The sequence below is a fragment of the Giraffa tippelskirchi genome, chromosome 3 (genome assembly GCF_054371585.1).
Source record: "Giraffa tippelskirchi isolate mGirTip1 chromosome 3, T2T-mGirTip1v1.2.pri, whole genome shotgun sequence".
NCBI lineage: Eukaryota > Metazoa > Chordata > Mammalia > Artiodactyla > Giraffidae > Giraffa > Giraffa tippelskirchi.
Genome location: NC_137277.1, coordinates 105,985,283 through 106,000,858, shown reverse-complemented (window position 1 = coordinate 106,000,858; position 15,576 = coordinate 105,985,283). Strand labels below are relative to the sequence as shown.

The window sequence follows — 15,576 nt, the reverse complement described above, 5'->3', positions numbered from 1 at the left end:
TGTCCTCCTTCCACACCCCTGTAGTTGTAGCTGTTATCATGTTGTAATTATTCATCTGTCTATTCTTTCTTTTGAGCTAAATCCTTTGCGGGCAAAGTTGTGTATCATTCATTATTTCACTCCTAGCAGCACGCACTTAACAAACAACATATGTGCTCAGTCACTCAGTCATGTCTGACTCCTTGCAACCTCATGGACTGTAGCCAGGCTCCTCTGTCTATGGAATTTGCTAGGCAAAAATACTGGAGTGGGCTGCCATTTCCCCCTCCAAGGGATCTTCCTGACCTAGGGATGGAATCTGCGTCTTCTGCATTGGCAGGCAGATTCTTTACCATTAGTGCCACCTGGGAAACTCCCAAGGAACCAAATAAATATTTGATGAATCAATGTACTGATGGGTGAATGCTGTCATCATCATTGCCATTGCTAGAGTTTCGGTGGGCGGGGGAGAAACAGGGAAGGCTTAGCCTCTGTGAGCCCAGCTGGTCCTTTTTTTCACCTTGAGCCTGGAATTTCTAGCTTCACTCATTTTTGCTCCTTTTAAATTTCAGGGCCCTGGGGCCTCGTCTGGGCATTCTCACTAATTATTGCAGAAGGATCTTAGGTCTTAACATGGTTAAATCTGAAATAAAACTATCCAAAGGAAGCCACGGTAGTGCTTACTAAATTTGCATGATCATGTGAATCACAGTTTTCTGTGCTTTTTCATAAATGTAGCAAATCAGTAGCTTTAAGTTTCAGGCCTGGACATCCATATTTCTCATCAGTTTGGGTTATTGTTATAATCGGGAAGCTTAAGGAAATGGATACAGAATTGCTTCACTTTTTTTTTCAATGAGAGAGAACGGGCTGCTCTACATAGGGGATCTACCTTATAGATGTTTATGAATACCCGATGTTCATGTTTGAAGTGCCAAAACTTATTTTTATATGAAAAATATAAAAAATATTTTTAAATGATTTATGCATTTCTGCCTTCATAAACAGCGCACGGATATATTTAACATTTTTCTAGGCAACTCAAATTCAATAGTGTGAACCCATTTGTTTATCTACCAAAGAACTCCTGAGCACCAGCCTCAGTCAAGGCTTTGGGGTAGGGATTCCACAGTTGCTTTTACTATTCTTTATGATGCCCATAAAGCCATGGAGTTCTTTAAAATATTAATCTATTTGTTACCCAAAAGCAAGGAGATCAAACCAGCCAATCCTAAAGGAAATCAACCCTGAATTTTCACTGGAAGGAGTGATGCTAAAGCTGAAGCTCCAATACTTTGGCCACCTGATACGAAGAGCTGACTCATTGGAAAAGACCCTGATGCTGCGAGATTGATGGCAGGAAGAAAAGGGGGGGACAGAGAATGAGATAGTTGGATGGCATCACCAACTCACTGGATATGAGTTTGGGCAAACTCCAGGAGATAGTGAAGGATAGGGAAGCCTGGCATGCTGCAGTCCAGCAAAGAATTGGACACAACTCAGTGACTGAACAACAACAACCAAAATGATGACAGTTTTCCACCACAGAATCTAGCTCTGTATATCAAAATATATGGATATAATTTCTACTCAAATTCAAAGTATTAGGATTTAATGGCTACGTTGTTCCTCTTAGCCGAGATGAAGCTTATAGCGTATTAATAGAGTTTATGGCCCACTGCATTTTTCAAATGGTCTCAACAATATCCTCCTACGCTACATGCTTTTCTGCAATGTGACCTTCCCATTTGTTCACCCAGAGGAGGCCTGTATCTCTTCACCCCTTGAATCTAGGTGTGCATACTATGCCCAGCAAAATAATGCAACAGTGACTCTGTGTCAGTTCTAGGAGTAGCCCTTAATGGGTCTGGAAGCTTCTACTCCAGCCTCTTAGGACCCATCCACCACACTGTGGGACAGCCAAACCACAAAGGCCATGTACAGAGGTTCCTGTCTGTACAGTAACTGAGTGCCCAGCCCAGCTGTGATCAGGCGCCAGCACTGGGAGCCAACAATTCTTGGTTGCTGTGGCTCGCCTGAGCTGCAGCTGTCTGCTAGCACATATAATAGAGCATCTACTCAGCTATGTCCAGTCAGCTCACAGAATGCTGAGCAAAAAAGGATGACTGCTGTCTCAAACTGCTACAATTTAGATTGATTGTTACACAGGTATAGATAAGAGGTCCTGGGTTTGTTAAATCACATTAGAAAGAGGCCAAGGTGAGAGAGGCTGCAAAGCTATCCCGGTACTTACATCACTGACTTCATCTTTGACCTTCCGGACATGCAGCAGCATGGGCGTGTCGTGAATTGTGGTGTAGCCTCTGGGTTTGGCTTTGTTGTATTCCAACTTATACAGTATCTGAAAGAGATGTCAAGGCAGAAAGAGCCAATGTTATGCATCTCAATTTATATTGTAATGTATGTAAAAATATAAAGGGAACATTGTTGCTACTGTCATTGAGTATATATAAAGGAAAGAGAGTCCCATAAACTCATCAGGTTTTCATGCTTTCTGCAAAGGCTCCCATACCTCTACAATAGGGTGTCTGCTAATTTGGCTGGGATGATTCTTTACTCGAAAAGAAGAGTTCTGAGCAGAGTAGGACATTCAGTGTCCCTCCCTCCCTCCCACTAAATGGCAGTAGTCTTCCAAACATGTAACCATCTAAAATGCCCTTCCACATTAGCAAATACCCCCAAGGTCAAGAAACCACTCAGTGCTCCCTGTACTTACATCACTGATTTGTTTGTTGACTTTTGTAGTTCGCAGGTGTTCTGGAGTATCCACAATTGAGGTAAACTTGTCCTTTGTTTTTTCATAATTCTGTCTGTACTTGATCTAAATTGTAGAGGAGAACAAGTTAACTTGAAGTAGGAGAGGGCCTTCAGGGACTCTAGCTTTCCTTTTGAGACAGTCCCATGGAAAACAATAGGACTATTATATAAGCCATAGATGTGGGGAATGATGCCATGCTTTCATATTAAATCTCTGTTTGATAGCAATAGGGTAATAGAGTAATAATAGTGAGGAAATAATAATAAGACTAAAATGATAGTTTCCATATATTTTATCCATGTGGAAACTGAATCCCAGAGAGGTTAAGAGTGTAAGCTAAGGGCCTGTTAGAGTGAAATCTCAGAGCCAGGCCTAGACCCATGCTCTCTGGAGTCTGACAAGGAATGATTCATTCACAGTAAGCTGCATCAAATATATATTTTCTTAAGCTATGTTTTCATATCAAAGATGAAACAGATGAAAAAAAATGAATACATACAGTTCAAAGCAGTTATTTTAAAAGACATTCACTTTTGAAATTTTCAAGTCATGATTTTTTTTTCATGCACATAAGCAGTTTCAAGCAGACACAAAGAGCTCAGAAAAATTCCATGCACAACTATCTGATGATCATATCAAGATGAAGAGAAAAGTTCAGGCAAATAGGATGTCCATAGGAAGGCATCCTCATTTCATGTGTGGGTCTGATGTCATACTAAAGTGATAAAACAAGTTGCTAATACAAAGTAAAGTGATAAAACAAGTTGCCAATACAAAAGATTGATTAAGAACTTTTTGGGGGTGTGGAAACAATGGCATTTTTATTAACATTGTATCTGGTAGTTAGGCAATGACCACTGTTTTTTTGCTGCTTCAAATTTACCTTTCAACATATGATGGAAAGGTGGCAGAGTGTGCTTCAGATGAGCTTGTAGGAAGGCAAGGTGATCAGTAGTATTGTTAACAAGTGTGTGTGAGGACAGATGTACTGAAATAACCTAACAAATACAGCATCAAACACAAGAGGGGCCATGAATATGTCCAATATTCAAAGAACTGCACCATCATCCTCATCTCTCCAAAATGGTACAGAGTAGTCATTAGAGAGCAATGGACACATTGTGTGAAAATTTTAGATATTCAGGCCTTTTAAATACTGTCAAATTTACCTAAGATCCTTATCTCTAAGAAATCTATTTCTTTGGGGCAAACAGTGAAAAACATAAACTAATGTCATACCAATTTGGAAAACTTTGGCAAAGTTTGAAAAAGCCTCAGTCTTACTAGGAGTTCCAAAGGTGTCAGAAGACGTAGAGAAGCTGGCTGCTGCGGCACTGCACTCGGCCACATCCAGAGGTAATTGGCAGGGAGTGAATGTTTATGCAGCTTTGTCATGTGAAACCAGCTTGGGCAGGGGGCAAGGGAAGGAAACCAGGGAAAGCTTAGAGGTGAATGCCCCCAAGGCTTCTCAATCTCTTCTTCCCATCTCATCAGACATTACCTGGCTCCACATGTATGTGTTGTAGAGGGCAATCAACATATCTGGACGCAGAATTTCATTACATCCTTGTTTCAGAAGCATCTTGGCACTAGATTTATATTTTCTCTGTTCATGCAAAGAGCAGTGAAGCACAAAAGAGACTTATGAAGACAGAAAAGAAGACGGCTCTATATCCCGATCACCTCTGAGTGAAGAGATGTAGGCATACACACTTTGTGTTCTCATGTGTATGTGTGGGTGAAGACACCAAATGCATTATAATGCCAAGCAGGCTGACTGTGAATTTGCAGCTGACCACCATAGCCTTTGTAAATGGGCAATAATAGAGACAGACCCACCAAAATTGCCTCATAGAAAAGATGACATCATTGGAGTAGAAAAATACAGTAAGGAATTCTGTCTTCGTTCCATTAATTTGTTTCTTTGTTTCTGCATTTGCAGCTTAATTTGCACTTTGCACCTGCAGTTGACACACAGGCCCTCCAGAAGGATGAAGGGTGGAAGGACCCAGCTGTGCATTGCCTCTTCACCACAGCACACGTGAGGACACAGAGCATAGACTGGCACATTCAAAGAGCTCGTGGGCTCTTTGGGTGGCTAGACAGATACTCTGGAACAGAACATCCCAATATCATAGGCAGAACCTATGACATCCTTGCAGCAGACGGGACGACATCTCATGAGAAACTGGAGCGCAGTCCTGCTTGGCATCCAGGCGGCCCCATCACAGTACCTGACTGATCTGGTCGCCTGCGATCTTAGCCAGCAGATGTCTAGGCTCATCGACTACCAGGTGGTATTTATCTTTCCGCTGCTCATAATCAGCTCTGTATTTTTTCTGCTCAAACATTATATCAAATTATAGCAAGAGTACAATTTCAAGGCTGTATAGAAATGTCCCAAAATAAACACTTCAGAGAGCCAGAAACGTGTCCTTTCTAGAGGTGGGCTCCCAAAACATCCAGGGTAATGAAAACAGGAAGGCAAAGAGAGTTAAACAAAGGAAGATCACCTGGAGAAGGCTGGGGCTTGGGCTAGATCAATGATGACACCCAAGTGGAAGCACCTTGTGCCTAAAATGTCCCATCTTTATATATGATGTCATTAGCAATGTTGGTTTTATGACATCCTATATTGTATTTATAATAAGGCACTGACAAGCTATAGGCTTACTCCTTAATGCTGGTAGAATCAAAAGCGTATTCATGGACACATTCTAATGCTAGTTAATTTATCTTATTATGAAAGAGACCTGGCAATACTTCATGAGTTAGAAAAATAGAAACAAAATATATCAAGACTGTCTTCCTAAGAAGTTACTAACAGTAATTCTTCAGAGTCATCCCACCTGGAAATCTACTGAAAATAAAGCAAATTTAAAAACAAAAAAGAAATACATTGAAACAAATATACCATTGGCTATATTTTCATATTTTAGATTCATTTTACTAATTTTCATTTACTAATTTTCTAATGTTTTTGAATTTATGTAAATCTGTAGAAAATACAAAGACAGGAAATTAAATGTAAAACCACTCAAACATATGTTAATTCATAGCTTGCTTATTTCATCATTTTAAGTTAAATTTAACTTAAAATACTGCAAAGCCAGTTCCACAAAAAACTGGGTAGAAGACAGGAATATCCCGAGTGCAAATGGACATTTCTCTGCAATGTGTGAGTAACTATGGCAATATGTTTGAATGTGTGAATCACAACTACACGATTAGGGCTGCCATTCCTGGGCCTTGGTAAGGGATACTAAATTAACTTTGAACTTAATGGGTCTCCCAACTCTATACAGAATCCTGCTGAAGGGAGTTCAGCTGAGAGTCACCCAAAGGGCTGTGCTGCCGCATGCCAGTGTCGGCAGAGGCCATGCTGGCTGTGGGCCCTCACTGCACTCTGCACAGGCCCTTCATTTGTTCTTATTCCTTCTTTTGGCAGAGCCCATAAAACAGGGATATCATAAGTGTCTTCCCAAAGACTCAAAGGCTTGCCTGTCATTTTATGTTTTGAGTTTTAATCAAATGTCACTTATAGACTACTAAGGGAAGTTAATAGGTTTAACTGGATCAGGTTATACGTACCTCATTCATCAGTTGAGTTGCAAACTTGAAATGCCTATTGATTGGACAATCAGCAACATACTTGAAATTTGACTTTGTCCTTTCAAACACCTCTTTATACTTATACTAGAGAAAACAGAAACATGGTTACTTGATAGCAGGTTGTGATTATCTTAAGAGTGAGACATGTGTGATTAATTCATTCAGAGAGTTAACAAGTAATTACTGAACATACTCTATCTCCCAAAGCAATGCAGGGCATACCACCCCAATGCCTTGAAAACTAGCCCCCAAATACATACTTTCATTGAGTAGACGTCAAATGGATCTGTTCCCATATTGGGTAAAAATTCAAATCAGTTTCTTCTTTGTTTCAATATTTATAGTGATAATTATTTTACTTTGAAGGTGTTTCCATGTGCACATGAAGGCAGTTTTTAACTCTTTAATTAGAAGTAGTTTTCCAGGAATTAATTATAATATCTTAGAGTAAGAATATGCTAGCATCTAGACCACTACCTGTTTTTAAATAGCCCCACGAACTAGACAATTTTTTAAATAATCTTTAGGGATTGTAACAAAGAATATGTGACAGAATGAACGTGGTTCACAAAGTCTAAACTATTTACTATCTGGCGCCTTTCAGAGAAATTTGCTGACTTCTATTTTAGAACTCAAAGGAACCTAATCTGATTGCTTTATTTTGTAAGTAGGAAAATGAGGCCATAAAAAACAGTTATTTGCTTCAAGTCACGTGTTAAGTTTGTGAATCAAAATAATCTCACTTTATATTTGCTGCCATATCAAATCATCCAGAGACATATTACTAAGAAGGAAATTGTCGAAGAGCCGTGAGGAGTTGTACTGAGATGGCCTTTTATCAAATTCCAAGGAATGATATAAATAAATGATTACTGTTATCAATGAGGTCAGTACTAAAATATTCCTGAGTAGAGTGAATAATGCAGTATGTGTTCCTACTTTAGGGTCTAGAAGCAAGGACAGAGATGGAAATATGAGGCGCTGTTTCCTCAGTTCTAGTACTCTCTGTGGGCAGTGGAGGACACTGCATGGATGTGGCCATTATCCCTGAGTAGATACATACCTTGCTGTAGAGAGTCTTGTTCTTTTCAGCCAGAGTAAAGTCGGGAGTATCATAGGCATAGCAACCAATGCCTTTTAGCCAGGTCAAATCTTCTTTATATTTTACCTGGGAGAAGAACATCAAAGAGTTTTAAGAACCTACCTCCAAATAGCAGTAGGTTAGGATCAACAAAAGGAGAACAAATAGAAGCTCTGTGAGGTATATGGAATAATAAAGTACTGAAATAATTATTTAAGAGGTGTTTACATTAATACTGATTTTTGCCCACTTTATGGTATATTGTACTGCATATGGGAATTTTCATTTTAATACCAATTAAAGCAACTTGAATTTAACAGGCATACTTTCCTAGAGAGTATATCATTAAGCTGGCAGCTGTATTTTCATATAAAGAACTAAAATTTCTTTCTAAATAAGCATTGTTATGTGTCTTAATTGCTTCATGAAGTAGTCTCTTCAGTAGATCAAAAATAGGTTATTGTTTAGATGAAGTATATCACTTTTAGACATGTAATATGATGTAACACATTTAGAAGAAAAATTAGGCTGATAAACTTGAATACATTTTTCTGTCTCCCAAGTTGAAGCTCACTTATTCAGCAATGAGTGTTGGGACTTAAACATCCTCCATACACAAGAGCTAAAAGTTAGTCAAGTTTCAATCAGTTGTTATACAGTGTTTGATTTCATAAGTCATGTGGGCATATGAATTTATGTGTAAAAATAGATTTCACAACTCACATCACTAACTGCATCAGTGACTGCCCGATGGTGGAAATGCTCAGGGCGATCAGGAATGGACCTCCAGATTCCCAGCTGGCTCATGTAGTTCTCCTTGTACTTTATCTGTAAAACCACAAAGACAGTTTTAACGTCTTATCCAAAGTTAACATAAAAAAATCTACTTGTTTCCAGACAGTTTTAGGAAAGGGAGGATACTTTTAAAAATGATGGTGGGTTACTGAGTCCAACACAAGCAGAAATAAGTAGGGACATACTTTGCTGATGTGGTCCATGACTGTGCGATGGTAAACGATGTCTAGGGCGTCCTTCACAGTGTGGTATTTTCCTTTGGTCTTTTGAAATGTTTCTTTATAGCGTAGCTGGAAAGAGAGAAAGCACATGGATTGTGAAAAATTACCAAATTATATAATTAAGCTCTTTTAACCTTGAATTCTCTTGTCTCATTTCTTATTTTTCTCTTGAATAAATTTGGGAGAGATCAAAAAGCTCTTTCACATCCTGGAAAAGGACTTTAAGAGAAAACTAATCAAACTTGCATAAAGTATGGAGTTTGGTTAAAAATAATGTATCCAAATTGGTTTGTGACATATGTCCCATGGTAATGTAGGCTGTTAACAATAGGGCACTGGGTGTAGGCTATGTGGGAACTCTGTACTGTATTATTGCTACAGCTAAAGTACTAAAAGTACTTTAAAAGTTTATTTAAATGTAAAATGAGCAAACCAAAAGCTCATTTGGGAGGAGAAGGGAAAAAAAAGCATAACTTTGTTGAGCCCAAGACCTACTAATGTACATGGAAAAAGAAAGATTTAGTTTTAACTCCTGGTATTAAAATATCTTCTCCATGGAGCAATCCTGAAATCTGATTTCATTATAATCTCTTTGTGATATTGCAAAAGATATAGCTCTGACTTTAGCCTAGGAATATCACAGAGGATTCATCTCATTTACACTAAATGAATACTTCTCTCAGCACACTGTTTTCAACCTCAAACAAATCCTTTCTTTCTGGGTAGCTGAGCAAACACCTATTAAAGGATTCCTTTAACGTCGTTTTTCAGCTGGGTACTCTCTTAAGATCGTTTTGCTCTACTTGTGGGGATAGCCATGGTAGATGTGGTATCTTAATGTGAGATACCACTCTTGTTACACTGGCGTAAAACGAGCTCCAGGGGCCACTTTCACTGTGTGGACATCTCTGAGCAGTGGTGATGCAGAGTAAGTTTGGGTCAAATTAATATTCAACGGTAACCTTGAAGTGATAAAGATAGGGATGTCACAAGAAGACAAAAAATATCCAAGCAAGTTGATTTTGAGGTTAGCATATGATTTTCTCTGGTGGCTCAGATGGTGAAAAATCTGCCCATAATGCGGGACACCTAGGGTTGGATCCCTGGGTCAGGAAGATCCCTTGGAGAAGGGAAAGGCCACCCACTCCAGTATTCTTGCCTGGAGAATTCCCTGGACAGAGGAGATTGGCGGGCTACAGTCCATGGTGTCACAAAGAGTTGGACACAACTGAGTGACCTACACTTTCACACTTTATAATCTTCTCAGCTTATATTTTAAGCAAACTGACATGGCCTTTTTCCAACCAACAGACTCCTTTTAGCTGCAAATGAAAATTTATGACAAAATTATAGAACTGAGATGTTGTTCCAATTTTCTGTACCTTTTCACATTTCAGTTTAGGGATCACTGTAACTAGCTAAGATGCCTTGAAATCCTAGAGTTATGTTGCTAAGTTGAGGGTGATGAGGTTGCTTGAACTTTCAGCTGGGTTAAGTCCCAACAAGTGCAGTCCTCCAGAGACCCCAGTTCAGGTAACAGGTGCAATGAATTCACAGTTGGGTTCTGGAACACAAAACTGGTAAGGACTGACCATCTACCCAGGGTTGATTTATTTCGTATTTCATTAACAGAAAATCTCATTATCGTTGAAAGGCACTCTTGTCCTTGGTCATATGGTATGGGAGATGAAAATCTGTCCCTACTAATTCTAACAAATGTATCATTCACACGACTTAGCAATCAAGAGAGGAACAAATATTTTCTGAATATCAACTAAGAGACCAGTACTGTTTTAAAAATGTGTACCATTATCTTGAAATTTAGTCTAATTTAATTATCACAATTCTTATACTCATTCCAAATACAAGAAAAGAGTCTCAGAAAAAATAGGTAAATTATATCGAGTCATACAGCAGGCAAATCACAGCATCAGGATTTGAAACTGTGTTTGGCTGGCTCCAAGGGCAGCATTTTATGGATAAGTAACAATTAGTCATCAAGTACCCCTAGGAAATGCTACCGAGGAATCAGAAGGATCATATTTCTGCTCAGAAGAGCAACGAGAAAAGCAGCAGGTTTTCAGGATCTCCCAGCATTATTCTTAGCAACTTTGCCAAATGGGTATTGTTTGTGCCTGTTTGTTTGGCTTTTGTGTTTTCGTTTTTTTCCTGATTCATGTTGTGAGGCAGGACTTCGAAATACAGATGTGACTATAATATCTCATGCTTCTCAGGTACCACCACTTTGGCAGCCCCCTCACAGCAGAAGGAAGAAGGGAGAGATGCATACATCACTGGCGTTCCAGTAAGCCCTCTTGGCTCTGATGAGGATTGGCGTGTCTGGAACTGGAGTGTACTTGTCCTTCATCTTTTCATATTGAATCTTGTACTTGTTCTAAGAAATGAAGATGGAAGAGAGAGAAATTTAAGCTCAGGCGTTTTCATCCTTCCCAATTCACAACCATGTCACAGATCCACCCTAGGGACACAATGGGTAATGCTCATTAAGAGAATAGCTCTGCCTCTGTGTCTTGATACTGCTGAGCACAACTTCTAGAAAGGAGCTCTCTGATCAGAGGCAGGAGGTAAAGGTTTGAGTGAAGGATTTGTTTTCTTTGCCCAGTGCCTCAGTGCTGAATTCCCAACTTACCTCGCTGACCATGTCCTTCACGTGTCTGGCGTGCTTCAGGGCTGTGGTCTGGTTTCCAGCGTGATGATGGGGTCTTTCTTTGGTGGCGAGTTCAACATACAGATACTAAATAATAAGAATAGGGATCAGATGTTATAGAGATAAAACACCATACTTAGTATTCAGTCCTCTTTACTCATTTCTAACCCTGAGATGGAAGGGCAGTATCTACCTGTTATTACCCTTTTGTTTGTTACATCTGTTTCTGTTTATTTCTTTCTCCATCCCATGTTAAGAAACACAGGTATGCACTCTAGTTATCTAACATTCTTATTGCTGAGTATGGTTTAATCTAAATACATGTGATAAAATGCCAACAGAAGAATGAGAAGATTCTGATAGATTCCTCAACATATTTTCCCCCATTTTTGTCTGAATGCATGAAATGTGGTCTCATTCGTCTCTGGACAAAAGAGAGGTTCTATGGAACAAATTTTTAAAATTTATTTTCAGCACCTGGAGTCCACAGACCACTCATCCAATGATTAAAATTGTATAGAACTTAGAAAAGATGGCATGGCATTACTTGCTCATGTGAAACCTAACCATAGTGACAACTGTCCCCAAAGAAAACAGCTTCTTGAAGTTAAAGGGCCTAAGGCTGCATCAGGACCACCAAGTATGAGGGTCTGCTACTGACAGGAGTGGTCAGGAACACAGAACCACCCCCGTAAACACACACACACACACTCTCCCCGTGCACACACACACACGTGCGCGCGCACACACACACTCTTCCCATGCGCGCACACACACACTCTTCCCATGCGCGCACACACACACTCTCCCCGTGCGCGCGCGCGCACACACACACACACACACTCTCTCTCTCTCTCTCTCTCTCTCTCTCTTTCTCTCTCTCTCTCTCCCTCTCTCTCTCTCTCTCTCTCTCCCTCTCTCTCTCTCTCTCTCTCTCCCTCTCTCTCTCTCTCTCTCTCTCCCTCTCTCTCTCTCTCTCTCTCTCCCTCTCTCTCTCTCTCTCTCCCTCTCCCTCTCCCTGTGGTGCCAGCCCGGGAGGTTTCTGAATCTTCACGTATGAATGTTACCTGACTCTGAAGCTTCTGCCCTCTCTTGGCTCTTATGAGATCAGGTGTATCAGGAACTGAAGTGAAGACTGACTTCTGCTTCCTTCCTGCCGCTCTGTACACCAGCTGGACATAAAATAGCGATAACTGTCATTCTGTTTCATTGACACGTTCTGTGCCCTGAAGATGCCTTTATTGCTGACTTCAAAGACAAAGCAGGGGCTCTCCCACTGCAACAACCTCAATTTCTGTCCAATAAGTCAATTTACCCCCTCCTTTTCTTTTTCCCCTGTATCAAAATTAGAAACATTCTGCAGCCTGTTCAAGTGTCCAGCCTCCCGCTATGTTCTTGGTCCCTTCTCACCCATGCCTTCTAGGACCCTGTTCCAGCAGTTACCCCCTGCCTCTCTAAACCTTCAGCTCTCCTGATTTTCCAGCCCTCTCCCTTCTTCTACAAACAGACCCAAGTCCCTCTTTTCATCAAGTCTTTTCCAACTTCTGCCAAAGGCCTTATTTCTTTCTTTCACAACCAAGCAGACTATGTGTTTTTCTTTTCTCTTTTGATTAACTTCTCAAGGGAATAGTTTGGCTGCCACCCAACCACTCCAAGGAAGTGAATTTCATTAACACTACCGCAGACATTACAATTGCCAAATCCTAGAATGCTTCTCTGCAGCAACTGTAACTGCTCAGCAATTTCACGCCTGAACTCTGTTCTCTGCCTTCCATTCCCCTATTCTCCCCTAGGTGGCCTCCCATCTTTCTAGGCACTCCTCAGCTTCCTTCTACAGTTCTGCACTCCCTCAAAGACAGCTATTAGCTGGAGTTAAGTGTTGGCTTGGCCCCTTTTACCCTATACATTCTGCTTGGATAACCTCATCTGTACCCAGGACCTCAACCATCAGTCTGAGATTGATGGCTTCCAAATTTTGTTAAATAGCTCCTTCATATCCCAGCCACACAGGCCAGAAACTTGGGGAGTCATTCTAGACCCCTTTTCCCTCATCTGCACATCAAAACAGTCATGAATCCTGGACTCCTAACTTTGTGACGGTTCTTAAATATGACCTTCTTCTCCTTTCCCACTGCCAGTGCCCTAGTTCAGCCTCCTATACTGCTTGTTACTACACATCCTTAAGAGCCTCTAAACCACCTTCCCAAATCCTCTAATGGACACTCACAGGGTTTACTCATCTTTAAAAAGCCTGAGAAAAAGATTTTTTTAAAGTTGAGAACTAATTAGGTCTTAATGTTCAGACTATCCTGCTCAGAAATAATTCTTCAGTGACTTCTCATCAAGTCCAAGATCATTAATATACCAACCACAAGTCTTCATAACCTGGCCTGTCTGTCCTAGGTCTCACTCTCATTTCCCAACAGTCTTCCATATTCCCCATGCGCTATCTGAAACCAGTCCCAGTTTCTAGAACTCATTATGGCCAATTTCAAATACTTTCTACCTAGAATTTTCTTCCCTGTTTTATCTGCCTGAAGAACTCATAGAGTCCATATTGTCTTGATCATTCCTGTAGGATACTCTTTACCCTATTGATGTCTGTTTCTTCTCAGAAATTTTGAGCCCATGGAATGCAGAAGCTCAGTTTATCATTCTTTTATCACTTTGTATTTAGATAAAAGATCTGAAAAATAATAACCCACTAGTAAATATTGAGGCTATTTAGTATTATTTAATATAATAAGGCAAACTAGAAAGTCTAAATGGAGAATAAATCCTAATTTATCCTAATCGTGGATAAAAATGATGGTTGAACAGATAAAATGTAGGAAATAAATAATATGTATATACATATATATGTTCATGTCCATTTCCTTACATCTAAATTATATATAAGTACAAGTTGAAACAAAATTTGGCTCATTTGCTTGGGGCTGTTTTTGGTGTTACTACTGAAAGAAAGGAGATAAACAGAATAGAAATTTACTCTTTCTCCCAGGCTAAATTTTGAATAAATCAAATCCACAAAATCATGGAATTTTATGGCTAAAAGAAGCCCAAATCATCATCTAGTCTAATTCTCTAGCTCAGGAAATTGGGGTGTTGAAGTGAATTAGATAAGGTCACATGACAAAATGGAAGTAAATTTGGAACTAAGACTCAGATCCATGCCATTTCTATAATTCTCTTTGAAGTATATTTTCCCTATACTTAGGTATGCATTGTTTGGTATGCATTGTTTATGCTCCTTTGGACATCATATCTGCTTCCCAGTACTACAAATAAATAGGTGTCAAAAAGTTGCACAATTTAAAGACAACTCCAAAATCAATAAGTTGAACTTTGGGTCATCAACTTTTTACTAAGCTAGTATTTCCAAAACTTTCCTGATCTTTAAAAACCCCAAAGTTCTTGGGGAGGAAGGAGAGGGTGAAATGAATGGAGAGAGTAGCATGGAAACATACTCTGCCATATGTAAAACAGATAGCCAACAGAAATTTGCTGTATGACTCAAGGAACTCAAACCAGGCCTCTGTAACAACCTAAAGGGGTGGGAGTTGGGAGGGAGGTTCAAGAGGGGGGGGACATATGTACACCTATGGCTAATTCATGTTGATGTATGGCAGAAACAAAACCAACATTGTAAAGCAATTATCCTTCATATAAAAGAAACCCCAAAGCCCTTATTAAGCACAATTTGCAGGCTCTACCCCAGACCTTCTGAATCCAAGGTAGTAGCTTGCATTGGTATTTTCTCAAGCCAGATTATTCTACAGTGAGGCAAGTGTGAGAGAAATTGCACTACTAAAAAAAAATGCCTATTTTTCTTCCTCAATGTTGTTGTATAATATGCACAAAATCACACTAGGAATTGGGAAGAAGAGAAATTAAAGTTTTAGATAATTCTGAACCCAGACAGCTAAAAGAAGTAAAGGTATTTCAAAGATACCAACAAGCACTTTAAGTTCCCAACCAACTTAATTATTTGGTGGCTGGAGGAGAGATGTAATACTTTAAAGCAGTGGTTTCCAGTGCTGGCTGAATATTAGAACCATCTATGGAGCAGCTAAAAGCACACAGATATCCAGACAGAGTGCGGCTTGGGATTGGAGTCCACTCAAGGGCAGTTTTAAAATATTTCAGAGATGATTCTGATACTTAGCCAGAGTGGAGAGGCACCTTTACAGAGGGGGAAAAAACCCCACATGCATTCCTATCCGAGTGCTAGCACTGGTTGAAATAACAGAGGGAAGCACTCAGGAAAGCAAACGTGCTCAGGGCAGCATTTGTAACAGCTGAAGGGTGACTCATCCTCTGCCCTAGCTTACTCTGAGTGTAGGAGGCTGCAACTCCTCTCCACCAAGACATGCGTGGTTTTCCAGGGCTCCTCTAAGTCTAAGAACATCAGTCATTCCTAATCAGCACACATCAGAGTTAT

General features: G+C 39.9%; 1 protein-coding gene and 1 long non-coding RNA gene across 51 annotated transcripts in view; one reads left to right on the top strand and one right to left on the bottom strand.

The window, feature by feature from the left end:
• Positions 1-5,187, top strand: part of LOC145541491 (uncharacterized) — a 34,578-nt gene extending 29,391 nt beyond the window's left edge. Inside the window, exon 4 of the long non-coding RNA XR_014079059.1 lies at positions 4,701-5,187. This is a non-coding gene — a long non-coding RNA (uncharacterized LOC145541491). The remainder of the gene's footprint in view (positions 1-4,700) is intronic.
• Positions 1-15,576, bottom strand: part of NEB (nebulin) — a 245,000-nt gene that overhangs the window by 37,686 nt on the left and 191,738 nt on the right. For 33 of the 50 annotated variants that reach the window (XM_081578089.1, XM_081578080.1, XM_081578102.1 and 30 more), the window contains exons 134-143: positions 12,203-12,307; positions 11,118-11,222; positions 10,758-10,862; positions 8,432-8,536; positions 8,175-8,279; positions 7,434-7,538; positions 6,350-6,454; positions 4,993-5,097; positions 2,717-2,821; positions 2,234-2,341 (exon numbers count right to left, since the gene is read on the bottom strand). In XM_081578089.1, the coding sequence (XP_081434215.1) occupies positions 2,234-2,341; positions 2,717-2,821; positions 4,993-5,097; positions 6,350-6,454; positions 7,434-7,538; positions 8,175-8,279; positions 8,432-8,536; positions 10,758-10,862; positions 11,118-11,222; positions 12,203-12,307 (1,053 nt within the window). Of the gene's footprint in view, positions 1-2,233; positions 2,342-2,716; positions 2,822-4,259; positions 4,365-4,992; positions 5,098-6,349; positions 6,455-7,433; positions 7,539-8,174; positions 8,280-8,431; positions 8,537-10,757; positions 10,863-11,117; positions 11,223-12,202; positions 12,308-15,576 lie in introns of all 50 variants that reach the window. The other 17 variants (XM_081578090.1, XM_081578081.1, XM_081578087.1 and 14 more) reach the window with 1 other exon arrangement.